Below are 25,784 nucleotides of genomic sequence, written 5' to 3'. Positions count from 1 at the left end.
CCCTTCCAACTCTACTATTCTATTATTCTAAGGCTATCAATGGCTATTTATTATTATTATTATTATTATTAAGTGGATTTATAGTAGGAGCCCAGGGCGGCAAACAAAAGCACTAAAACACTCTAAAACATCATAAAAACAGACTTTAAAACATATTACAACATCCTTAAAAACATATTAAAACAAAACGTTTAAAAACTTTTTTTTAAAAAAAGCCTTGAAAACATATTTTTAAAAAAGCTTTAAAAATATATTAAAAACCAATTCCAACGGAGATACAGGGCCGGTTCACATGGCGATTTAAAGTGAGATGGCCTCTACTTGCATGCCTGTTTAATTCGCACAGTTTACATGACATGGGAAGCAAAGGGAAGCTGCCCGCTGCTTTTTCTTTAATCTGAATGAAATCAAGCTGCCAAAAATCCAAAAAGTGAAGGAAAAAACTACTCTGCTTTGCTGCCTTCCTCCCATGTAGGCTGTTTGGTCCAATGTTTCCAGTGGGCAGGCAGATCGTCACTGTTCAGATACTCCCCTTTCTCCCCCGCCGCTGAAGAAGGCACTTCGGGTCACTCTAGCCATCATTTCTTCTCCCCCACCTGATTGTTTTCCCTGTAGCTTAACAATGCCTATGCATATACACACACACACCGCCCCCCTGTATAATCATTACGTGTCAGGAGGGAATTGACAGAAAAGTTTTTTCTCTCAATTGCACCCCACACACACACAGTCTCCCGGCTAGCATGCAATTGACAAAAAACCCCACTCCCCTTCAGGATACTCCGGAGGGAGTAAACGTGGGGCGGGGACTTTGGAAACAGCTATTGATCTTTCCAAATGAACGCAAACAGAAAAACAGCAGATTGGAAGGTAGGGAAGGTAGCATGAGTGTGAACATTAGAAATCTATTGCGACTAGGGTTGCCAGGTTCAGGGCCTGAGACTAATCCTGTATCTTTAGGAGAAGAGAAAGTCAGCCAAGTGCAGGTGTTCTTGCAACTCTGTAATGGAAAAATCCAAAAGGTGGAATTCTCCCTTCCTCCTGCACAATTTTTAAAGATACAGAAGACCTCTGGGAGGCTGGGCCTGACAACCAAGAGGTCTTTTGTATCTTTAAAAGTTGTGCAGGGGGAAGGGAGAATTCCACCTTGTGGTTTTTCCCATTACAGGGTTGCAAGAACACCTGCACTTGGCTGACTTTCTCTTCTCCTAAGGGTACAGGATCAGTCTCAGGCCCTGAACCTGGCAACCCTAATTGCGGCAGGAAAAGCTGCATCTTTAATCCAAAGTTCAGCTACCATGTGAACTGGGCCAGAGACTGCCACTGCTGGATGCAATGTGCCTCTGAATACCAGTCGTTGGGAACCACAGTTGGGAGAGAGTTGCTGTTGCGCTCAGGTCCTGCTTGCGGGCTTCCCATTGGGGCATTTGGCTGGCCACTCTAAGAACAGGGTGCTGGACTAGAGGAACTTTTGGCCTGATCCTGCAAGCCTGGCGTTTCATCTGTTCTTCTCATGAAATCACCTCCCTATGGAGCTCAGACTGGCTCCATTCCGAAGGACCTTTTGCCAGGGCAGAGAAAACAAATTTATCCTGCTTGACTTTTAATGATTTTTCATTGGAGTTTGTCGGTTTTGAGTCTACAGCCTTGGGTTTGCATAGTGTGCTTTAACTGTGTCATTGTTTAAGCTGTTTTTTGTGTGCATGCATGTGCTTTTGGATCCTTGCTAGGGTTAAGAGGTGGAATGAAAACATTTTGGCAAATAAACCAATATTCAGGATCCCTTTGCATTGTATCTTTCGGTTTCTTAGCCGTTACTGGAGCCTTTCCTAATATAGGGCCCTCCAGATGTTTTGGACTGCCATGCCCATCAGCCCCATCCTGGGCTGATGGGTGTGGCAGTCTAAAACATCTGGAGTGCCCCAGGTTAGGAAAGGCTGCCTTACCGAGAATCTGCTTACGATATGAATATGGCAAATCAAATGATAGCTGCTAACGCATTCCTCTTTCCATCTTTTCCTCTCTCCCAGGTCCCGTTTTGCTGAATTCCAGTTTAACTGCCAGCCGTCCACACAGTCTGCAACAGGGTGCCAGAGGGAAAATTACGCTGCCTGTCTACTGGCCTATACTGGGATCATAGGTATATAATTGGGACTTGCTTAAATGCTATTGGTGGCTTCTTTTTTTGCTTGTTTTCAGTTATACAGAAAAACCACTGCTGCGTTCATGTAAGTATTAACCCCCACACTGAAGTCTGCAGCCCTAACGGATACAGTATGTGATCAGAAACCCAGGATCCTTTCTAAAATTGCAAAGCATGATGAGTCACAGTGTCAGATCATATGCAACTGAATGCTTTTAAATATTGTTATTGTTATTGATTGCAGAAGCAATTACCAGACTCAGATCAAAGGATGAATTCAAAGCCCCGTGTTTGCAAAAGGCACGCATCTTTCTAATGTTGAAAGGAACAGTCATTTCTAGAATTTCTGCATCTCACACTCGCTATAGCACTGTAATGAAGCATAACTTCTGACGTTCTTGGCTTTTCACAGTGCAGTGCCGTACGGTCGAGTGATTGCCATCCTGTGTGCTCCAAAAGGAGTTTGGGTCTTTTTAAGTGTTCAGTTGAACACTCAAAAGTCCACTATTCAAAAAAGCCTCTGTGTGCCAGCCACTGACTCCTCTGTCCCCCCTCTCCCCCAGCATTCCCAGCTCCAGCTCCAAGGCCCCAAAAACTTACCTTGGGGCAATCATAGAATCATATAATAGTAGAGTTGGAAGGGGCCTATAGGACCATCACGTCCAACCCCCTGCTCAATGCAGCAATCCAAATCAAAGCATTCCCAACAGATGGCTGTCCAGCTGCCTCTTGAATGCCTCCAGTGTCGGAGAGCCCACTACCTCACTAGGTAATTGATTCCATTGTCATATGGCTGTAACAGTTAGGAAGTTTTTCCTGATGTCCAGTCGAAATCTGGTTTCCTGCAACTTGAGCCCATTATTACTCTGGGATGATTGAGAAGAGATCCCGGCCCTCCTCTGGGTGACAACCTTTCATGTGCTTGAAGAGTACTATCATACCCTCAGTCTTCTCCAGGCTAAACATGCCCAGTTCTTTCAGTCTCTCCTCATAGGGCTTGGTTTCTAGTCCCCTGATAATCTTTGTTGCCCTCCTCTGAACCTGTTCCAGTCTGTCTGCATCCTTCTTGAAGTGCGGAGACCAGAACTGGATGCAGTATTCACGATGAGGTCTAGCTAGTGCTGAATAGAGGGGAACTAATACTTCACGCGATTTGGAAACTATACTTCTGTTAATGCAGCCTAATATAGCATTTGCCTTTTTTACAGCCACATCACACTGTTGGCTCATATTCAGCTTGTGATCAACGACAATTCCAAGATCCTTCTCACATGTCGTATGGCTGAGCCAAGTATCCCCCATCTGATAACTGAAAGTATCCCCCATCTTATAACTGCTGACTCTGCAGCAAGCAAACTCAGTCCCCAGCAGGCCTACAAGTCCCAGAATCCCCAGAGGGAAACTGAAGTCACATTGATCTGCACCATATATTTAAAGCACATTTCTCCTCCCAAAGATTCCTGGGAACTGTAGCTTGTTAAGAGTGCTGGTAATTGTAGCTCTTTGAGGAGTAAACTACAGTTCCCATGATTATTTTGGGGGAGTTCAATGTATGGTGTAGATGTGACAAGATACTCTGCATGTAATTTCCACTGGAAGGTGGAAATTTAATATAATTTTATATATAATAATATTTTTTTGTGTGAAACATTATATGCAGGCTTGTACATAGAGTCATCTGTGACAAGTGAGGATAATCTCTAAATTGGAAGGGTGTTGGTCCTTTTCTGGGGGGAGCCACTTTCCCCCTTTTCAGGCCATCAGTAAGTCACCAATACTTCTCCAATGTGTGGATGGAGCAGGGGTAGTACAAGTGAGGGCTAGAAACTTGCTAAGGCTGTTTTATGTGACAAACATGAGAGATCTGGGATAACTGAGTATTCATTTATTTATTTATTTATTTATTTTCATTTCTAGACCGCCCATAGCTAATAGCTCTCTGGGCGGTGTACAAAACGAGATTAAAATACAATATAGAATAAAATCAGTAACAAAGGAACACATTAAACTAAAAACATAAACATAAAGCATTAAACATTAAAATGCCTGGGAGTATAGCCAGGTCTTAACCTGACGCCTAAAAGAAAGAACCGTAGGCGCCAGGCGTTTCTCCTCAGGTAAGCTGTTCCATAATTCGGATGAAGCCATAATACAAATAAACTCATACGTAATACAAATTATTAACAAATAAATATACTACAGAAGGTGTCTTGTGGCACCTTGAAGACTTTCAGATTTATTGTGGAAATCACTGACTAGAACCCAATTTATTAGATGAAAGTGTATGTGTTTCCTGCAACAGATTAAAACAAGTATTCCCTTGGAATCCGTCACTACAGCTAGCAGATAGTATCATCAATGACTAATGCTGTGAATTGGTCACTGCTGTTATCTGTGGACTCTATGGGCATACTGCTGCCTCTTGTATCTCATGATCTTCTGGTCTAACTCTTATATGCCTCCTGTACCCATATGTGCACATTTATCTGTTGAGGGTAGCACTTTCTGCATAGAAATTTGCTCTAGTCCCCAAAAACTTAAGCCAAAATACAGTAAATCTGACCATCTTTAGGGTTCCACAAAACTCATTGTTGTTTTTATCCCCAAGCCCAGGCAAAATCTCCTTTTCATGCTCGTTGTCCTCCTTTTCACAGCTCTATTGTCACAGCATTTTCTTTACCTCCTACTGCATACACTGCGATACACAACTTGCTTAAAAAATTGGAACTACTGTCTACACCAAGCAGAAAAGTGTGCCCTAGGCTGGACCTAGATTATCTGAGCAGTGAGATGGGTATTGGTGTAGGGATCTCTCAGAATGTACAACAAAGGAAGGATGGGGGCAGTTCTTTTAAGATAGCACTGAAAACTGGTAAATGGATGAGTTGCTTCTAGATTATCTGTTTATTGAGCATTCATTCTGTTTGTGAGGTTTTATAATGTCACACCAAGCAATTGTTATTCCATACTTTCCAGTGCATTTCCCCATCACTTTCCTCCCAAGTCGGGGCACTGGTTCATCTAGCTCAGTACAGTGTGCTCCAACTGTCAGCCACTCTCCATAGTCTCCCACAGCAAGTGCTTTACTACTGAGCTATGACCCTTCCTTTGAGGGGGGGGGAAACCCGCTCAAATCCATCCACTCCCTCAGAGGAGCCTCTGAAGGAAAAACCTGCTCAAATCCATCCGTTATTTCCTCAGAGGAGCCTCTGAAGGAAAAACCTGCTCAAATCCATCCGTTATTTCCTCAGAGGAGCCTCTGAAGGAAAAACCTGCTCAAATCCATCCGTTATTTCCTCAGAGGAGCCTCTGAAGGAAAAACCTGCTCAAATCCATCCGTTATTCCCTCAGAGGAGCCTCTGAAGGAAAAACCTGCTCAAATCCATCCGTTATTCCCTCAGAGGAGCCTCTGAAGGAAAAACCTGCTCAAATCCATCCGTTATTTCCTCAGAGGAGCCTCTGAAGGAAAAACCTGCTCAAATCCATCCGTTATTTCCTCAGAGGAGCCTCTGAAGGAAAAACCTGCTCAAATCCATCCGTTATTCCCTCAGAGGAGCCTCTGAAGGAAAAACCTGCTCAAATCCATCCGTTATTCCCTCAGAGGAGCCTCTGAAGGAAAAACCTGCTCAAATCCATCCGTTATTCCCTCAGAGGAGCCTCTGAAGGAAAAACCCGCTCAAATCCATCCGTTATTTCATAAGTTATTTATGAACTTACCCTGCTGAAGACAACAGTGTGGTGTGCAGTTCTGCCCCCTTCCCCTCCCTAATAACTAATTCACTTTACCCCATGGCCTGGCATATGTACATTTTGACTTCCCACCTCCGCTTAACAGTGGGGGATTGCATCTTCTAATAACTTCAGAACATGGCACAAGTTGAATGAGACATTACAGAAGCTGAAGAAGGAAAATCACCAATGGGGTTGCCATCTTTTATTTTATTTGTTTTACTTATTTATTTATTTATTATATTTATATGCTATGTTTTCCTCCAAGGAGCTCAAGGCGGTGTACATGTTTCACCCCCTCTCTCAATTTTATCCTCACAACGATCCTGTGAGGTAGGTTAGGCCAAGAGACAGCGACTTGCCCGAGGTCACCCCAGTGAGGTTTGTGGCTGAGTGGGGATTTGACCTCTGGTGTCATAGTCCAGAAGTCTAATCATTATACCACATTGGCTCAAGATACAAATCCCACTCCTTGCACATGCCTGCATATGTGCTTCTATATCCAAGGATCCAGTGTCCTGCACTTGAGCTGGAACTGAACTGAAGAATTCTTCCTGCCCTAACTGCATGTTACATTGATGAAGTAACTGATATTATTATTTTTAACCTGATGTGTTAGTCATATTGCCAACATAATCTGTCATGAGACCTGTCTAGGCGGGCCTACCTTCTGTACCCTTTTCCAAAACCATAAGCAAACAGAAACATAGCTGTCTCTTGAAAACTATACTTCTCAGAATTTTTCAATGCAGTTCTTCAGTCAAGTGGCATGTTCAAAAATACACATTCTAGGGTAAAGCTTGCCTAAAAATGCAGATATTCATGACAACAGCATACAAAGAAAAGCATTCTATACAGGAAATTTGCTTTGCAAAAATGTGTATATTGGGCAAATTTGAACAGAAAGAAATGTCTGTTGGGAGAAATTCACACTAAAATGCTAATAATTTTCATGAAGGTTTTTTTTTTTAAATTGCAAACTGTTGTGGAAATGTGGAAAACTGAACAAGCTTGCAAAACTGAGAGAGAGGAAGCAAAATGGACAGAAGCTCCCATCCCTGCCGATGGTCATGTTTGAAATATGATTGGTTTTTTCCCCTCTCTCTCTCCTCCTCCCTCCACGCCACTCATCCCACCACCTCCTTGGCAGGTAGTCCCATCACCCCAAACTACAGTGACAACTCGACCTCTAACATCGCACCCTGGTGTACGTGCAACGCCAGCGGGAACAGGCAGGAAGAGTGCGAAAGCTTCCTCCACCTCTTCACCAAGAACCTCTGCCTCCGTGAGTACCACGTGGCTTCATGTTGCTGCCCCATGTTAGGGGGCCAGGGGAGGAGTCAGGGGATTTGGAGTGGAGTGGGGCATGCAGGAGGACTCTCCCCTCCGCTTGCGGCTGCCTCGCTCAACCACCGTGCCTGATCTGGGGTCATGCTTGTTTGATGCGGGAAAGGCAACCCCATATTTATTTATTTATTTATTTATTTATTTGATTTATATCCTGCCCTTCCTCCCGGCAGCAGCCCAGGGCGGCAGTTTTGCAGTTGTTTCAACAGACTTCCTCCAGTTGTCACTCTCTCATCTGTGTCATGTATCAGGCTCATGTTCCCTGGCCATCTACATGCTACTTTGGGGTTTTTGGTTTCTAGTTTCCATAGAATCCTAGAGCTGGAAGGCACCTCAAAGGGTCATCTAGTCCAACCCCTGCTTAATGCAGGAAAGCAACCCTGATAAGCCTCTGTCTTAAAAATTCTAATGAAGAAAAGTCTGCACACCTTCTCAGAAAGTCTGTTCCACTATTAAACCACTCATACTGTCAGCAAGTTCTTCCTAATGTTTAGTCTAAGTCTTTTTTCTTGGTGGTTGAACCCATTGGTTCAGGACCTACCCTCTGGAGCAACCAAGAATAACAAACCCTCCTGGTCTTGTCCATCCTTACAACAGCCTTGGGCGGCGGGCCATTTGTTCCCATTTCTAGAGGTAAGGAACTAAGGCTTTGACAGGAATATGACATGGTGACTGTCTAGCGCAGGGTACAATAACAGATGGAGAGACACAGACATGCATGTCAAAATTTCCTCTTTCAACAAGCCTTTTAGGCTGAGACCTATCCCAGTCTGCATCTGTGTCAGAATTGTTTAATATGTTTTTTAATAATGTTTTAACCCTTTTTCTAAAGTTTTTTTTTAATGTTTTTAATGCTATTTTGTTTTAATGTATTTTAAGACCTGTTTTTATGATGTTTTAGAGTGTTTTAGTGCTTTGTTTGCCGCCCTGGGCTCCTGCTGGGAGGAAGGGCAGGATACAAATTGAATGAATGAATGAATAAATAAATTGCTCAGAATCCTGGGAACTTTTGTTTTTAAAGGTGCTGGGAATTGTAGCTCTGTGAAGGGTAAGCTACAGTTCCCAAGATTCTTTGGGGGAAGCTAAGTGCTCTAAATTGGATTTAAATGTATGGTGTATACACAGACGACATCATATACATATGTTAGCACTAGGGGCTGCCACCCCTGCTCGCTTCGCTCACCAACCCCATCAACCATCACCAAAGTTCCCCCAATCCCCCGTGGGTCACTGGACCTCCTCCCACCCTCCCCACAGGTCACCTGAGCTCCCCCCACCCCCTGAAGGTCACCAGAGCTCCCCTTTTATAAGTGTGACACTTACAAATATATATGTATGAAGATATGCAACTTCAATGCATAGCTGTTTCCTCTTTGCATGCAAAAGTGCCCCCCTGGATTAGAATCCTGACAGATTTTAAAACAAAAGGCACGTCTGCAAAGCCCAGAGCTGGGTAGGGATACAATCTGTAGCCTCTCATCTCCAAGTGCAGTGTTACCTCTGAGTAAGGGAAAACCTTCTTCTCCAGAATGGATGTCTCAGACCTTGAGCACAGCGGGAGGAAGGAAAGTGGGCAGCCAGACCTTTTCAAATGTCAGAGACAGAGAAGAAAAATCTCTGGCGAGCTGAGCACATCAAGACTCATCAGCATCCCAAGAAGGACACGAGGCTGTCAGGGCTCAAGGAGATCTGACAAGAGGGGTCCTTGCAACAGATTGGATATTGGTGTCTGTAAGGACAGAGAGTCCCCTCATTATCAGAACTCTTTGACAAGGGCAGGCCTTCAGCACACCGGCCAACTATGAAGTCCTTTGAGCCTCTTAGGTGCAGAGGAGGAAAACATCTTCTGGCCAGAGGAAAATCCTTCCATGGAATCTGCCATGCGCACCTTTAGAGTCTTCTGTACACCTGAGTCTCCTGTTTTAATTACTGGGTTGTTTTAATGGGAATTGTTTTGTTGCATATTTCAGTTATAGATGTTTATATTTTAATGCTTCAATTGTTTTAGTGTGTGTCTTAATTGTGTATTTTAATTATGAATGTTTCTATTTCAATGTTTGTGTCATTGGATTTTATACTTGCAAACCACTTAGAAGCATATTTTGGCATGAGGTGGTATATGAATAAACAAATAATACAGGGGGCCCTTACAGGCTAAGGTAGGATGAGAGACTTTTCTCTTCTGTTTGCCACATGCATTTGTGTAAAGGGCATTTTGAAAACCTTAAGCAAACCCAAAGGGAATGGGTGAGAGAGAGCAGGAGGTTGGAGGGTCCTTCCAGACAGGTGTGTCTTTTTGCAGACATATTTCAGCAACATGTCATTGACACATTAATAATGCATTAGTGGTGGATTTATACTGGACCGTCCACACACGATATCACTTTATTAGTTGTTTTGCTATGCATTCCCAATATTATTGCTGTATTGCTATAGCACAACAAAAGCAGGGCACGCACACAAAAACCAAGCCAAGAATATTTGTGGTATAAAAAGTTACAGGATTTCAGCAGAAAGTTACAAGACATGCACTGGTGAGAAATGAAGCGGTATGTCCACCCAAAAACTTTTCCAAGCACAGGCAGCATTAAAAGCGGGATTGTGTGTAACTGCCCTGAGGCCATCAAGAGCACAAATCATGAACGCACAACAACAATAAGTTGGAAGAGAAGGACAGCCTCTGCATAGTCCAGGTGAATTGAATGGGGGCTGCCCAGCAGTTTTTAACTTGCTCTTTCATGTAACGTTTTCTATACAGTCTTTTAAAAAATGCATTTCTTTAAAGATAAGTCAACAGTGGTTTTGACTTAGGTTGCCTTCCTCTGCTCCCTGTCCTTCACAAACCAGCTCTGCTGAAAGAAAGCAAACATTTGTAGAGAGCACAGCACCGGCCTTTCCGACGTTAACGGCAATCGAGTGGCATGTATGGCAACTACCTGTGTTTACGTGGAACAGTCCTTATTTTCGGACAGCGGTCCCTAATTTAGTCCACAATTTGAAAGGGTCCAGTATGTTTTTTTATTAGAGTTGCCCTTCTTCAGAATTCAGCTGCTAGTATTTGGCCCCTTAAACATTTTGAGATGCCCCTTAACGGCCACAATACCCCCAATAATTCAAACCCAGCACCTCCCTGTTGTGACCTTGGGATCAGGCTCCCTTCTTCAGGGCTGAGGTTGGGGATTCAGAGTGGGAGAGGGAATTGCCCTCAGTGCAAGCCTCAGGTGTATATTCTACACTAGAAGCACTTGCACAGGAAAAGTCGGTTTGGTCAGTACCTGTCTGGCCCAAGGAGGTTGCATTGCCCTCCTCTAACAGAGGACTCCAGCTTGGAAGCTCAGAAGCCTGAGTCAAACCACAGTCTTCCCTGCCCTGTCAGAGCGTAGAGACCCACTCACTGTTCTGCAGGTTCCAGTACATCTCCACCTCTTTTCTAAAAATGGAAGCACACAACCCTAATTGAACGCCACCCCTTTTTGCTAAAAAGCCTGGTGGGATCAACTCAAGGTTTTTTTTAATTGCTTCAGATTGATTTCTCAGCTGATTGATTCTCAACTGATCAACTCATTGTCTCTTCAGGTTCGGCCAGCGGAAGTGTTTCGCTGTAGGCGACTAGTGTGCTTGCACCCAGAGCAAGCTAGGTCCTTTTAAATGAAGGGACTCCTGAGACAGAAGGTGGAGCTAGTAGCTAGGACAGAACTGCAGCTCCTATTTAAGGCTCAATCTAAAGATGACTGCTGCTGAAACAATATTTATTTATTTGGTATATTTGTATGCCGCTGGTATAGCCCAGTGGGGAGGAGAGCCAGGCTGGGAGTCCAGAGTCTGTGAGTTCAAATCCCCGCTCGTGTCTCCTGGGTGTCAAGGGCCAGCTAATGATCCCCACACACAGCGAGTGGCTCAGGGGTTACGTGCCCTGCCACCTGTGCAGCCCTGGGCAAGCTGCAGAGTCCCAAGGAGCCCAGTTGCCCCCCAGCTGGCAGTTGCGGACAAGGAAGGGGCTGGCTTGTGCAGCTGTGGCAAGCTGAGCAGGCCCTAGCCTGCTGGGGAGGACTAGCCTCAGAGGGAGGCAATGGGAAACCCCCTCTGAATACCCCTTACCATGAAATCCCTATTCAGATTTTTGCTATAAGTCGGGATCGACTTGAAGGCAGTCCATTTCCATTATGAGAGCCAGTGTGGTGTAGTGGTTAGAGTGTTGAGCTATGACCTGGAAGACCAGGTTTCAAAACCCCACACAGCCATTTTTATTTTATTTATTTTATTTATTTATTAAATTTATATACCGCCCGACTAGCGATAGTCACTGCCTCTCAGTGACTGCCAGTCACTGCCTCTCAGCCTCAGCGGAAGGTAATGGTAAACAACCTCTGAATACCGCTTACCATGAAAACCTGATTCATAGGGTTGCCGTAAGTCAGGATTGACTTGAAGGCTGTCCATTTCCATTTTTTCATCACCAGGTGACCTCAAAGTGGCTTCCATAGCAAGAACAGAACAATATAATAAAAACAGTTCAGAACATGATAATAATAATAAATGACAACAGTATCAATAAATAACACCACCAAATATCACAAAACAGGCTGAAATCTCAAATTAATCTAGCCTGCAAAAGAGAGAGAGAGAGAGAGAAATATACAGTAGAGTCCCATCATTGTGTAAGCAGTCCATATCCTTCAAAGAAGGCTGCAGCAGATCCCTTGGTAGCAGTGCCTTCCCCCAGTGTCCAGATAGGCTTGCTTCCATCTCCACATCCTTGGGCTTGCTCAGGTCCTGCTCCCCGGGCTTTTGCTGCTGCTGCTGGTGGTGGTTCATGTTGGGCGGCTGTGGCAGCTCGAGCATTGCTCTTACCGGATTGATACGCTAAGCCTGCATGGAACTGTGCACGGTGCTATTTTTGCCTTGCCTGCCTTGCCTTGCCTTCTCCCGCTGGTCTCGCCTCTCACTCAAAGCACTCCCTCTCCAAAGTCTCCGCCAGTTAAACCATCAGAGTGGGGAGCAGAAGCATCATGTCACTAGTGCAAATGCCTGTGAATGTATGCACACAAACACTACGGCACCATGTAATGCACAGCCTGCTGTTTTGCGCCCTACAGGTGCCGCAGTATGTTTTGAAATGTTGATAACCTAACTTGGGACAACTGGGCTGTTTTCGAGTGTATCTTTTACCAAAAGAACACAAACACCCTCCTGGCTTATAAATCCAAGGAAGACAGGCTGTTAGGAGAGAACATTGCAGCACACAAGCAAGTGAAATGGGGAGGGGGCCTCAGGGAGCTCTCCTTGCTATGTGGGCTAGTGTGTGACCAGCATATCCCACTAGTTAGTCTGCAAATGTGAGCGGGGCTGCAGAAGAATTCCTGAAACGGGCGCCTGGGCCATATGTCATATTAATGTCTCAGGCCCTGGACACTTGTCGATGGGATGGAGGCAACAGGGATCTTTTTCCTCCTCTATTTTTTAAAGTATTGAGACCCACAAATCGTCTCTCTCCATCTCCACAAGGCAGGTAAATTATTCCCATCACACGGGAGTACACTTAGGTAATTTTAGACTCTGGATTGAATGGCTCTACACACACATCTTCTTTAGAGGGGAATGAGTCTTGCCTCGCTTGCTACCGAACGTGGTTGGCCAGCCCTGCTGTTTGTTGGGGCCCTCTTGCCCTTGCTGCTGAGTGGGGCCTTGGATGTCTGCCCTAAAGTCTTGCCCTGGTGGTACCGCTGGGAGAAGGGCCGAACGACATACAACCATAGTTGTGTAGTTTTGCCCTTAAGTGCAGATTCCCTTGTCCTCCTACTTATAAATTGTAGACGCACAGACACAATCGGAATCAGGGCCACAGCAGGTAGCAAAGGGTTAAGCCAAACTCCTCCCCAATGCTAGGCTCTAATTCCGTCTCCCTCCCTCCATGCTGGCAATTTGTGGAGGGGGGAAAAAACCTGCATTCAAAGACAGAACTGCAGAGTGAATGTCACATGTAGTTTGACCCTGAAGTTAGGCCTCATTCTGGAACATAGCAAAGATAAGGATGCAGGCAGGCATGGAATAAAGTCCAACTGAGATGCGGTAATATCCATCACCACCACCATACACATACTCAGGAGGGAGAGGGAGAGGAAAGACCATAGCTCATTGGTAGAGCAGGTGCAACAAGCAGTTGAACTTCCCACCTGAAGCGCCTCCAAGAGCGAATGAAGGTGGTTTGATCTCAACTTCCCCCTCCGATGGAAGAGGGCTGCTAACTGTCAGTTTGGGCATGGAAAGCTGGGCAGTGCTTGGCTGGGAAACATCTGGTGTGCAAGGCTGAATCTCTGGTGCGGGCAGCACGAGTGTGTCCAATTGAAGAGCAGTCTGATGGGCCAGGTGGTGCTTCCACAGGGGAATCATGAGCTGAGGGGGCTTAACTGTCAACAATGGGGGCCGGGGTGCCCTGTGAGTCCACCCCGCTGCCTGACCCCTCTTTGGGTTCCCAATCCATGTCCTCATCATCTGTTTCTCCCTCGTCTATCCGCACCCTCCCTGCATGGCTCACGACACTGAAAGACCATCTTACTCCTGCGCTCTGCAGGTGAGGGCCTCCTGCAGATACCATCTTATCAGGACATCCATATCACACAACATAGGAAGTGGACCTTTAAAGCTGTGGCACCTGCCCTGTGGAATTCCCTCCGCTTAAATATTAGACAGGCGCCGTCACTTATCTTTTCAGCACCTACTGAAGACCTTCCTCTTTCAACAAGCCCTTTAAGGAGAGACTTTATCCCAGTCTCCATCTGTGTTGGAATTGCTGTTAATATGATTTCAAAGCTTTTCTAAAAAAAGATGTTTTTTAACTATGCTTTATTTTAATGTATTTTAAAGTCTGTTTTTAAGATGTTTTATAGTGTTTTTAGTGCCTTTATTTGCCGCCCTGGGCACCCACTGGGAAGAAGGGTAGGATGATGATGATGATGATGATGATTTGCATGCCAAAGAGCCTGGGTCATCTCCAGGCAGAACTGGGAATGTCCCCTGTCTGAAACCCTAGAGAGCTGTGTGGAGCAGGGGTCCCCAAACGTTTTTACTCCGCAGACCGCTGAAAATTGCTGAGGGTCTTGGCAGACCACGTAATGATTTTTCTTCCTCTCGTAGCAATTGTAATGTGCTGTGCTCAATGCTGTGTGTGTTTTTATTATATGTTTAATTCCTTCTTTTATTTCTTACATATTGCCTTTTATTGTATTACGGTTTGCATGCCGTAGAATTCAAACTGTACTGCAATAAAATGCAATATAAGAAGCAAAAGGAGCAGCAAAAATACAATAAAAATCAATAAGAATATTTAATGTGGGCATGCAGCGGACCACCTGAACGGAGCTCACAGACCACTGGTGGTCCACAGACCGCCGTTTGGGAACCCTTGGTGTGTAGACAGTGCTAAGCTGGATGGACCAGTGGTCTGACTCAGTATAACAGAGCGTCCTGTGATGGGGAGGAGCCGTCTCTGAGTGGAAGGACACACACTCTGCACACAAATGTTCCAGGTTCAATCCCCGCCATCTCCAGGTCTACTCTAAGCCACCGATCTGTCTAGTTCAGTAACGTCAGTGATGGCTGACTGTGGCTCTCCAAGGCTTTTGGTAGGATGCAGTTTCCTATGTTCCTTCCTATATTCCGTAGCTCACTGGAAGAGCATCTGCTTTGCTGCAGAAGGTCCCAGGTTGAGCCCTGAGATCTCCATCCAGGTAGGGCTGGGAATGTCCCCTACCTGAAATCCTAGAGAGCCACTGCTGGTCGATATGGATGATACTGTGCTAGATGGATGAATGGTCTGACTCAAGATGAGGCAGGTTCCCAGGACCCTCAAGAGAAATGAGCTCTCACACTCTACTGTTTTTTTCCTTCAAGAAAATGCCATCCAGGCCTTCGGCAATGGGACATACCTGAGCACAGCCCTGGGCTCCTCCACCCCTCCGACGACGCAGATGCGCAAACAGGAGCGCAACACCAACAAGGCAGCGGCCACCCTCAGAGAGAACATCTTCGAAGAGCTGCAGCCCACCAAGGTAGGGATGGGATCCAGCCAAGAGACTGGGCAGAGCTGCCAGAGCCAGCTGCCACTTCCTAGAGAGGGGAAGACATTTTCACCACCACCCCTTGCCCCACAGAGAGGGAGTTTGAACAGAGACGGACCAAGGGACACCTTGGGACACCCGCCGGTGCTGCTCGCAGTCTTTGCCCAGCCTCTGTGGAAGTCGTGAAAACAAGTTGCTTCCTTCAGAAAGCGACAAAGCGGCTCCAGTAGCGCAAGGACTTTGGGCTGCCCAACAGAACTTCTCCCTCTCCTCTCCCTGTGCGCATGCACAAACACGTGTGCTCCCCTAAATCTGTTTGGGAGATTCCACCAACCCTCCTGAGCAGGTTTGAGGAGGGCGCGGGGGACATGCGAGGAGAGGAGAGTGAGGGGAAGTTCGATCGTGCAAGCAGAAATCCTTGCATTAGTGGAAGCTGAATACTGCCCTCATTCTGTTTCTTTGATGGAGGCAGTGGAGGCTGGTAGCTCCAATGTCAGCAGGGCAGCGAATCCACTCCGGGTTTTAATCCAAGCTTCCAAGGTTGGACTAAAACCCAGAGCAGTTTCAGTGCCCCATTGACATTGGAGCCACCGGTCCCCACTAGATGGAGGGTCTCTTTAGGGCAACCTTTACAAACCGTATGCCATCTAACTGCAGGGGTCTCTAGGGCAGGCATGGGAAAATTCAGGCCCAGGGACCAAATAGCCTTCTAAGCCTCTCCGTTTGGTCCTCAGGATTTTCCCCAAGCCATACCTCATCCCCAGCCACACCTCCACATGGTCCTCTTTCACACCCTCCTTGAGTGTTTTGTTCCTCACCAAAGACTTCTGAGGAAGCTTAGCAGTCATAGAATAAGAGGAGAGGTCCTCTTGTGGATAAGGAATTGGTTAAGAAGCAGAAAGCAGAGAGTAGGAATAAACGGACAGTTCTCCCAATGGAGGGCTGTAGAAAGTGGAGTCCCTCAAGGATCAGTATTGGGACCTGTACTTTTCAACTTGTTCATTAATGACCTAGAATTAGGAGTGAGCAGTCAAGTGGCCAAGTTTGCTGACGACACTAAATTGTTCAGGGTTGTTAAAACAAAAAGGGATTGCGAAGAGCTCCAAAAATACCTCTCCAAACTGAGTGAATGGGCAGAAAAATGGCAAATGCAATTCAATATAAACAAGTGTAAAATTATGCATATTGGAGCAAGAAATCTGAATTTCACATATACGCTCATGGGGTCTGAACTGGCGGTGACCGACCAGGAGAGAGACCTCGGGGTTGTAGTGGACAGCATGATGAAAATGTCGACCCAGTGTGCGGCAGCTGTGAAAAAGGCAAATTCCATGCTAGCGATAATTAGGAAAGGTATTGAAAATAAAACAGCCGATATCATAATGCCATTGTATAAATCTATGGTGCAGCCGCATTTGGAATACTGTGTTCAGTTCTGGTCGCCTCATCTCAAAAAGGATATTATAGAGTTGGAAAAGGTTCAGAAGAGGGCAACCAGAATGATCAAGGGGATGGAGCGACTCCCTTACAAGGAAAGGTTGCAGCATTTGGGGCTTTTTAGTTTAGAGAAAAGGCGGGTCAGAGGAGACATGATAGAAGTGTATAAAATTATGCAGAAAGTGGATAGAGAAAAGTTTTTCCCCCTCTCTCATAATACTAGAACTCGTGGACATTCAAAGAAGCTGAATGTTGGAAGATTCAGGACAGACAAAAGGAAGTACTTCTTTACTCAGCGCATAGTTAAACTATGGAATTTGCTCCCACAAGACGCACTGATGGCCACCAGCTTGGATGGCTTTAAAAGAAGATTAGACAAATTCATGGAGGACAGGGCTATCAATGGCTACTAGCTGTGATGGCTGTGCTGTGCCACCCTAGTCAGAGGCAGCATGCTTCTGAAAAGCAGTTGCCGGAAGCCTCAGGAGGGGAGAGTGTTCTTGCACTCGGGTCCTGCTTGCAGGCTTCCCCCAGGCACCTGGTTGGCCACTGTGAGAACAGGATGCTGGACTAGATGGGCCACTGGCCTGATCCAGCAGGCTCTTCTTATGTTCTTATGTCCTGGCTAGAATGTGTACTCCAGCTCTGATTGTGCCTCTTGCTTCTCTAGAGGGAGGATAGATGAATGTTTGTAGAAACTAGCTTACGGCACAAAGGTGACATTTACATGTCTTGCTCCGCACCCTTTTGCCTCTGGCCCTGCGCATCACTGCCATGTGGCCCTCAGAAGGTTGCCCAGAAAGGAATGCAGCCTTCAAGCTGAAAAAGGTCCCTCACTCCTCCTCTCAGGTTTACCACATCAAAGGACAGGAAGTTAACAACACAACCTGAGCGCTTATCAATAAAGAGTGCTTATCAATGGTTCCTTCTCAAACTGGACAGATGTGGGGTACTGCAGGGCTCGGTCCTGGGCCCAGTGCTCTTCAACAATTTTATTAACGACTTGGATGAGGAGGTACAGAGCATGCTTATCAAATCTGCAGGTGATACAAAATTGGGGGGCACAGCTAATACCGTGGAAGACAGAAACAAAATCCAAAGGGACCTTAATAGGCTGGAGCATTGGGATGAAAACAACAGAATGAAATTCAACAGGGATAAATGCAAAGTTCTACACTTAGGAAAAAGAAACCGAATGCACAGTTATAAGATGGGGGATGCTTGGCTCAGCAATGCAACATGTGGGAAGGATTTTGGAATTGTCGTGCCCTGTGTAACTACGGCTGGGTGCCCCATCAGACTTTTGGCCAGTGCAAGAAGAAAATGGCACACTTCCCTGATCTCCACTAGTGCTATTTCATGATGTCAAGGGACCCTAGAAGGGCAGCACTCTATATTCTGAGATGGATACTTGGGGAGGGGAGGAGCACTTGCAGGGCAGAAGAGAGGTGGGTGCTTAACCCTCCATCACCCCCGCTCATTTTCTTCTGTGACTCCTCTCCATCCATCCCCTTTCTCCCAATCTTGGCTTTGAGGCCAGGTTTCCTAGTCAAGCGGGGAGAAGCAGGTGGAGGGAGAGGATTCAGAGGAAGAGCACAAGGAAGGAGTAGGGTTAAGCACACTCACACACCCCTCCTGCTTCTCTAGTACAAATCCTGCCACTGCCCCCACTTTGCACATCAGAGGCAAATGCAGAAGTGGGGATCCTGGGGTCTGTTGCCAAGTCTCTGATTCCAGCTTTAAATATTTTTCATTCCATGACGTTGCAACTGGGGACAGGGGATCAATTTGATTTGGGGGAAGGGCCGTAGCTCAGTGGTAGAGCATCTGCTTTGCATGCAGAAGGTCCCAGGTTCAATCCCCAGCATCTCCAAGCAGAGCTGGGAGAGTCTCCCTGCCTGCTACCCTGGAGAGCTGCTCCCAGTCAGTGTAAACCCTGAGCAACATGGACTCAGGGTAGAAACACACTCCCTGTTCCACCGGTTCCAGAGTGTCTCCACTTCTCTCTCCTGAAAATGGCGGCACACGATGCTGGTCAAACCCTGCCCCTTTTTACTGTAAAAACTGGTGGGAGCCACTTGAGTTCATTGTTTAAATTCAGCCTCAAAGAGGTTTTGCAACTGATTGGCAGATCAACCAGTTGCCCCTCCAGGTGTGGCCAATGATCTGGCGACTAGTGTGTTTACAGCTTCAGTGCAAGACAGCGTCCTATGTCCATTCCTAGGATTAAGTTCACATTTAAAAGCAAACCTCTCAAACTCACACTTTCCAAAACGATACAAGAACTGCAAACACAGCCATCCTTCATAATTCTCAGGTTTACAAATGTTGCCGTGCAGTTCGCCAGCCAAATGATGTGTACAAAAATGCTTATACTGGGGCAAAGCGTGCATAAAAATGCAAAAACAGCATTCAAAAATGCATTAGAAAAATTCCTTTGGGAAAGTGCGTATATTATGAGAAATTTGCACTCAAATGCCGATGAATTTTCATGAGAACTTTTTTTTTTTTTTTAAATCACAAACGGATGTGAAAAGAGAACCGAAGTTATGGTTTGGAAAAAAATGAGAAACCAAGAGAAATGCAAACTGACAGATTCACCCGTCCCTAATTGCAACCCTCCCCTCTACATTTCTCCTGGCACCCCCCAACCCACCCTCCCTATCTCCCTTCCCCTCGCCCCCCACGTATACACACACACTCCAGCCCACTTCTAAGAAGTCACTTTTCAGTGTGTGTTTTCCCCTTTATATTTGATAGTCATGAATGCCTTGTCAAGCCAGATCTGATAAGATTGCCTGGCTGGAAACTCTTCCCTTAGCTGCCGCTTCCATGCTGGGAACTGAACTTCACTTGCCTCCCAGCACCCAGCAGCTGTAGGATAAGAGACGGGCTAAGCCGATTAGACAGCAGGAGCAGGAGGTTTCAAAGAAATGCCATCTAACGATCCCACTCTCTGCTCACAGATAGGGCCTTGTGATGCGTCAGCCCTGTCAGAGGAGGCATCTCTCCAAAAGCCAGGGAAGGAGGGATTAGGCACTACTGTGCATGCCTAACTTTCAAAGTCACGCCACCAAACATTAAAATCACATGTGTCAAATGTGGAAGGTGGCTGTTCTGCAAGAGCAACCCAGCTGGAGAGGTAAACTAGAGAGTGCCACGATTCTTAAGGCGGGTAGCTCACTTGTGCCAATGTCTTGGGAGACCAGAGCTGCTGCCTGCGCTTTCTGAGGTGCGCAGAGGCGGTTTATCAAGCTGTCAGCTGGTGGATGTCCTCAGCATTCCAGGGCATCATCATAATCAAGAGCCCTCCTCTCTGGTGATCAATGTCCACGGGACTTCCCAACATCCACTTTGACCAATTTAGATCACCTCTGCATGGCAGCATTGAGAGCGTCCATTTCTCATGGACTGTGCCAGTCCACTCTTGTGCCATCAGAACCACGGGCTGAGAGTCAGGAGAGAGTTTCACAAGGCCGTGGCCAAGCGTGTCCTGGGAATACAGAGGTCTCGCCTTCATTCAATCTCTGGGACAGTCTGAAAGTCTGCTTGTGCCTTCTACTCGTCTGGATGGATGATACAGAGGGCCAGTGGAGACTGGTGGCTCCAATCTCAGTGGGGCAGTGAATCCGCTCTGGGTTTTACTCTGAACTTTCAAGGCATTGTCCAAGGTGCTGAAAGCAGATTCACTGCCCCACTGACATCGGAGCCTCCACTGGAGAGGGGTGTCCAGTCTCTGAGCTCCACTTCATCATTTGAAAGCACAGTTTCAATCGGAATCTTTTCCTCTGTAGACCGGCAGAACTGTCTTTAAAGCCAGTCTACAGATGAATAACGTCTGTTTGCAGGTGTGGTTTGAATCCAAACCATCCCTGCACACAGACAACATCAGAGGGGCTCTGCTTGCCACAGGACTACTACAAGCACACTTTAAACTCTTGAGGCTTCCTTTGCAGCAGCATCTTTACCTGCCCCTCCCTGATGGCACACATCAGATGTGGGGCAGGTGGGTGCGGTTTGCGGGAAATGGCCTCACGGGCCACATTCAGACCCCTGCCAGATCTCATTTGACCTGTGGGCCAGAGGTTCCTCATGCCTAGTCTATCCTGAAGTTTCCAGGATTCCCAGTGGGCTTTTTGCAAGCCCTACCTGGAGATGCCAAGGACTGAACCTGGGCCCTTCTGCATGCAAAGCAGATTCTCCACCGCTGCGCTATGGCCCTTCCCTAAGGAGGGAGCACAAAAGGAATCAATCCCTCGCCCCTGCAGTTTTTCTCATTTCCAACGCACCTTTTGATAACCAGAACTGAGATGTACACTTAATAGTCTGGAGGGGGGGGGAGTTATATGCCTAGTACCAATTGCTTGTGTAACTAAAATTTAATGCCTCGCTAGCTGCAAAATGTTCAGATCTAAACACGAGCTATTGAGATTTGGGAATAACCTATTCATAAGAGTCTTGGCTGTGAACCTGGGCTGAATACAGCAGGCGGCTGTTTGATCACCTTTCCTCAGATGAATCCTTGTAACTCAGATGAATCCTTGTACAAGGTACCTTGTACCTTGTTGGAGCCTGTAGAGGCTCCAACACCAGCCGTTCAAGAAGCCACAGTTAAATCATAGAGCACACACTTGCTTTGTGTGCAGAGGGCTCCGAGTTGAATCCCTGGCATCTCCAGTTAAACAACTCTTTGGTAGTAAGACTGTCTGGCAAGTGCCTCTTTCTGCCTGGAAAAATGCCACCTTTTAAGCTGCTCGCTTTATTTTTCATTGCTCTTTTAAGATATTTTTGAGCTTTTTAATTGTTGCGAGCCAGGGGGCAGGGAACCTTTCTCGGGTTAAGGGCCCCATTCCTTTCCGGGCAACCTTCTCGGGGCCATATGCCAATGGAGGCTGGTCCTTTAGGGAAAATGGGGCACTCAGTCTGCCCTTGGCAAACTCCCACCTGCCTGCCTTCTTACTTACAATCCAGGGGATTGCGCTAGCTGTCAGTTTCCTGCTCCTTCGCCTCCAGGTTGCCCTTGTAGAACTCAACAGGAAGAACAATCAGGACAAATCTAAAATCTGTTAGTGCTGCTTGTCGTTGGCCTCCCTGCCTTCCCCCCACCACCACTCCCAATTGGGGCCAGAGGCGAAAGTCGGTGGAGAAATGAATGGAATTTTTGCCTCTGAACAAGTAGGCTAGTTTCTACCCATATTCCCACCCCCTCTCTATATCCTCCATCCAAATAAGGCATTATCGGAGATCAAGCATGCGCCCCAGCCTGGCAAAAACATTTGTGGTGCAAAGCAAAGCCAGTGAAGGGTGTGGCCTGGGGAGTCTTGAGGGCCAGACAGAGGAGTTTGAAGGGCCACATTCAGGCCCCAGGCCTGGGGTTCCCCACCTCTGTTGTAAGTTATCTGAGGGTTGGGGGAAATGGCCTATAAATGTTAACATTTATTTGTGTGTAGAGTTCATAATCCATCATGAGGTCACCATTGCAACAGTTGACCTTTGTTTTTCTTGCATTTTTTTGTTTTTATCATATGTTTGTTTGTTTGTTTTTAATGTTGTACACTGCTTTGATGTTTTTAACGCAAGAGCAGTATACAAATATATTTATAAATAAATAAATAAGGGTCCAAGGGCGGAAATCACAGTTTTTAAATCTTGTTAGTTTTCACATTTTTCCACACTGTTTTATGATCCGTATGGTGTTTTATACTCAACTTCAGTACACCGCTCTGATATTCTTTGAATGTAGAGCGGTTAATAAATTCTAAAGTAAAAAAAGGACATGAAAACAATTAAATAGCAAGAAATACCACATAAATAGAAGAGTTACAACAATCATTCTGCTAATTAGCATCCAAACAGACTATCAAAGCAGGGCAACAAATAAGCCCACTGGAACTGGCTCATTTTCATTATTACCCCCTCCCAAAGGCCTGGGTAGACTCTTCACCTGCCTGAAAAAGGCTAATAATGATGGTACCAGACACACCTCAGTTAAGGTCATTCCGGAGATGGGGCACCACCAAAGAGAAGGCCCTTTCACGTGCCACCCTTCCCTGAACTCTACCTGGAAGTGGAATCACAGACAGGACCTCATCCCACCCCTGACTTGGGATGGGCAAATCAGTGTCAGTTTCCCTGTCTCATTTATTCTCATTCTTAAGTTCAGTTCTCCATATTTCTACATCAGTTTGCAAATTATTAATTTGTAAAGCCCTCAGGAAAAATCATCAGCATTTTAGCTGAATTTCTCCTAATATAAATGTTTGTATGCAATTTCGCCTAACACTCACATTTTGCAAAGCAATTTTCCCTAACTGAACACATTTTTGTATTCAATTTTCACCAATGCATGCATTTATTTTATTTTATTTTTTGTTCAGGAAAGTGCAAATTGTGCAGTTGCTTCGGAATGTGCCGATTAGAGAGGTTTGCCTTTAAATGCAAACTGAATTGAATTGCTCCCCCTTGCTTACCCCTGACCTAATGCAAATGCATCCCTCCATTAAATGTCCCAGGCCGAGATATAGACTAAGCAACAGACTGGGTGTTTTCTCTTTCCAGATATCTGCAGAGGAGAAGCTTCTACGAGATGCCAATCACCTAGCATCCGATGCCTCCAGCTCAGCACTGGCACTGACCGTTAATGGCTGGTTGATGATGTGGTGCTCTGCATGCACCAGTACATTCCTTCTGGCATCCATGTGAATTGGAGTTCGCCCGCACTCAAGAGCTGTGACTGAACTGCTTTTTCTTTGTTTGTTTTCAAATTGGGGAGCAGGGATGAAAATTGGGGAGCAGAGGTGAAAGGTCTCACCAGCTTCTAGCTTCCTCCTCTTCAAGGTTATTGGAAGGGAAGGGAAGAAACTCATTGCATCAGCTTGTTGGACACCTTCCCGGTGAGCAACAGTGTGTTCATCTACTGGAGGAACCAGAGATCAGACCCTTCAAGGAACCATGGGCCAGTCCCAAAGTCACAGTAGGGAGTAATTCACATTAGCTTCTTTCTTTTTTTAACATTAGTAGGTCAGGAAAAGTTTCTTACTTTGGTGTGCTGAAGCAGTCTTATGAGGAACCGTGGGTGAGAAGATCTTGCTGCCATCTTGGAAAACCTTCCAAAAATAGGTTGAAGTAGTCCTAGTCTCTCCATGTGTTGGGTCTAGTCATGGGACTGCTGCATCATGCCAATACTGTCAACTTCTGGTAATGACACCGCCCAATCACCATCTATCTTTTTTAAAGGGGGGGGAGGGGTTGAGTGTTTTGGACTTGAGACTTAGATGTCCCAGACTCAGAAAGAGACAGACAAGTTTGGAGGTCTTAGATGGCCCAAATGGCAAGATCCATTGTCTCTCCTTGGTCACAATAATTTGGTGGGAAATGGGAACAATGGATTATGTTTTGGAAGTGGTTTTTGCTTTGAAAATACATGCTTGCTTGAAGCTTCCTCAGAACTGGTGACTGCTTTGACAGCACCAATGGGACTGAACTTCTGGCTCCAAATAGGAAATAACTGCCCATTCTTACCAGCACATCGTTGGTTCCCACAGAGCACCTTCAAGGACAGAATCCCACCTCGTCTGGTGCTATACAAGAGAGCAATTGTAGATGTACCTGAAATCCCATCATGTAACCAGTGTGTCTCTTTAGTTTGGACTGTCCCTCTAGAGACTGACCCTGGCTGCTGACTCTGAATTCGGCAACATTCCATTGAGTTATCTCTGAGCGATTCCTCAAGACTCTCCGGGGTGATTTTTTTAAAGGACAGTTTGTATTTACCACAGAAAACCCATTGCCATAGTTTGGTCCTGAAAAGAGATTGCAGGATGGAAATCTAAAGACCTAATCTCAAACATTTCAATCTTCTGGGATTTTGGGGTTCTAGGTGCAAAACATCACATTTTGCGCAGCCAAACATTTGCTGAGGAAAACAGCAGCCACTGGGATCCAAGGCAGAATTTCACCATCAGGACTGATGTCTGCATGCATCATGATCACCACTCAGCCAAAAGTTTGAATTACCTTTCCAGAGAAGTACCTTGTTTGGGTTGAGATTGGATATAATGGATATTCCATCTGTGGTGGGTTTCATCAGCAATGGCTGATTCACAGGTTCAAGTGACCGCTAAAAGCTACCGTCAACAAGTGAAGGACCTGTCAGTGTGAAGCAGGTCTATGACTGAAGATCTTGCGCACTCCCCGCATCCACACCATTCAAACTCGCTGGGCAATGTATCAGATTTCTTATTAATGGACATGGGTGATCTGGATCAGCCATAGTTGGCTTGCAACACAATATTTTGGCTACAATTCAGGACAGAGGTAGGCCTCACTGAGCCCATTCAGATCAAGGGGATTGAATGTCCTTAATCTTGTGTTGGAATGTGGCCTCCCTCCTACTTATAAGATGGTGGTGTTTTGTTTTTTTAAAAAAAATATTGACCTCATACCTACATTCCAAATCTCTCTAGGGCTCTAATGCAAATATGTAGTCCCACAGAAGGTGGATGTTTTACTTGCTGAAAGGTGTGCATAAGCACACAAAACTGGAAAAGCTAGAAAGTGCTGAAGGGATCAGTTTAGGGGAAATATCAGAAGTTATTCCAGTGTGTTACTATACCATGCCTACACAACAACTTAAAAGTATTGTCGTGATTATGTTATATTGGAATTGGCCAATAATTTAGTTTGTCTCCTGCTTCTCTGAACTAGTGCTGCATTTTTATAGATCAGTTCAGCCCAAGTCCCGGCAATCTGACAGGTGCATCCTCAGATATTCTACAACAAGGATGAGGGACCTCAGACCCAGGGGGCCAAATGTGGCCCCCAGGTCTCTCTCTCTGGCCCTTGGGATTCTCTCCAGGCTATACCCCTCACCAGCCCTGCTTTGCACTCTCCTTCAGTATTTTTGCCTAGCTAGAATTTGTCCTGAAAGTCCGATAACGCCTCTTGCTTGTCTGGATTGATGATGGGAGAGGGGTGTAGAAATTAGCCTACCGTACAAAGGTGAAATTCACATTCATTGCTCTGCTCACTTTCGCCTCTGGTTCCGGCCACCACTGGGATGTGGCCCCCAG

General features: G+C 45.9%; 1 protein-coding gene across 3 annotated transcripts in view; it reads left to right on the top strand.

Annotated features, from left to right (window-relative positions):
* The window catches only part of GFRA4 (GDNF family receptor alpha 4), a 201,928-nt gene extending 176,497 nt beyond the window's left edge, over positions 1–25,431 (top strand). For 2 of the 3 annotated variants that reach the window (XM_061583560.1, XM_061583559.1), the window contains exons 5-8: positions 2,031–2,140; positions 7,023–7,157; positions 15,110–15,267; positions 23,272–25,431. In XM_061583560.1, the coding sequence (XP_061439544.1) occupies positions 2,031–2,140; positions 7,023–7,157; positions 15,110–15,267; positions 23,272–23,415 (547 nt within the window). In that variant the 3' untranslated portion in view covers positions 23,416–25,431. Of the gene's footprint in view, positions 1–2,030; positions 2,141–7,022; positions 7,158–8,747; positions 9,348–15,109; positions 15,268–23,271 lie in introns of those variants that run through there. The other variant, XM_061583561.1, reaches the window with a different exon arrangement.
* The last annotated feature ends 353 nt before the right edge of the window (positions 25,432–25,784 follow it).

The sequence above is a fragment of the Rhineura floridana genome, chromosome 9 (genome assembly GCF_030035675.1).
Source record: "Rhineura floridana isolate rRhiFlo1 chromosome 9, rRhiFlo1.hap2, whole genome shotgun sequence".
NCBI lineage: Eukaryota > Metazoa > Chordata > Lepidosauria > Squamata > Rhineuridae > Rhineura > Rhineura floridana.
Note: the sequence above shows the minus strand (reverse complement) of the source record. Positions and strands in the feature narration are given on the sequence as shown.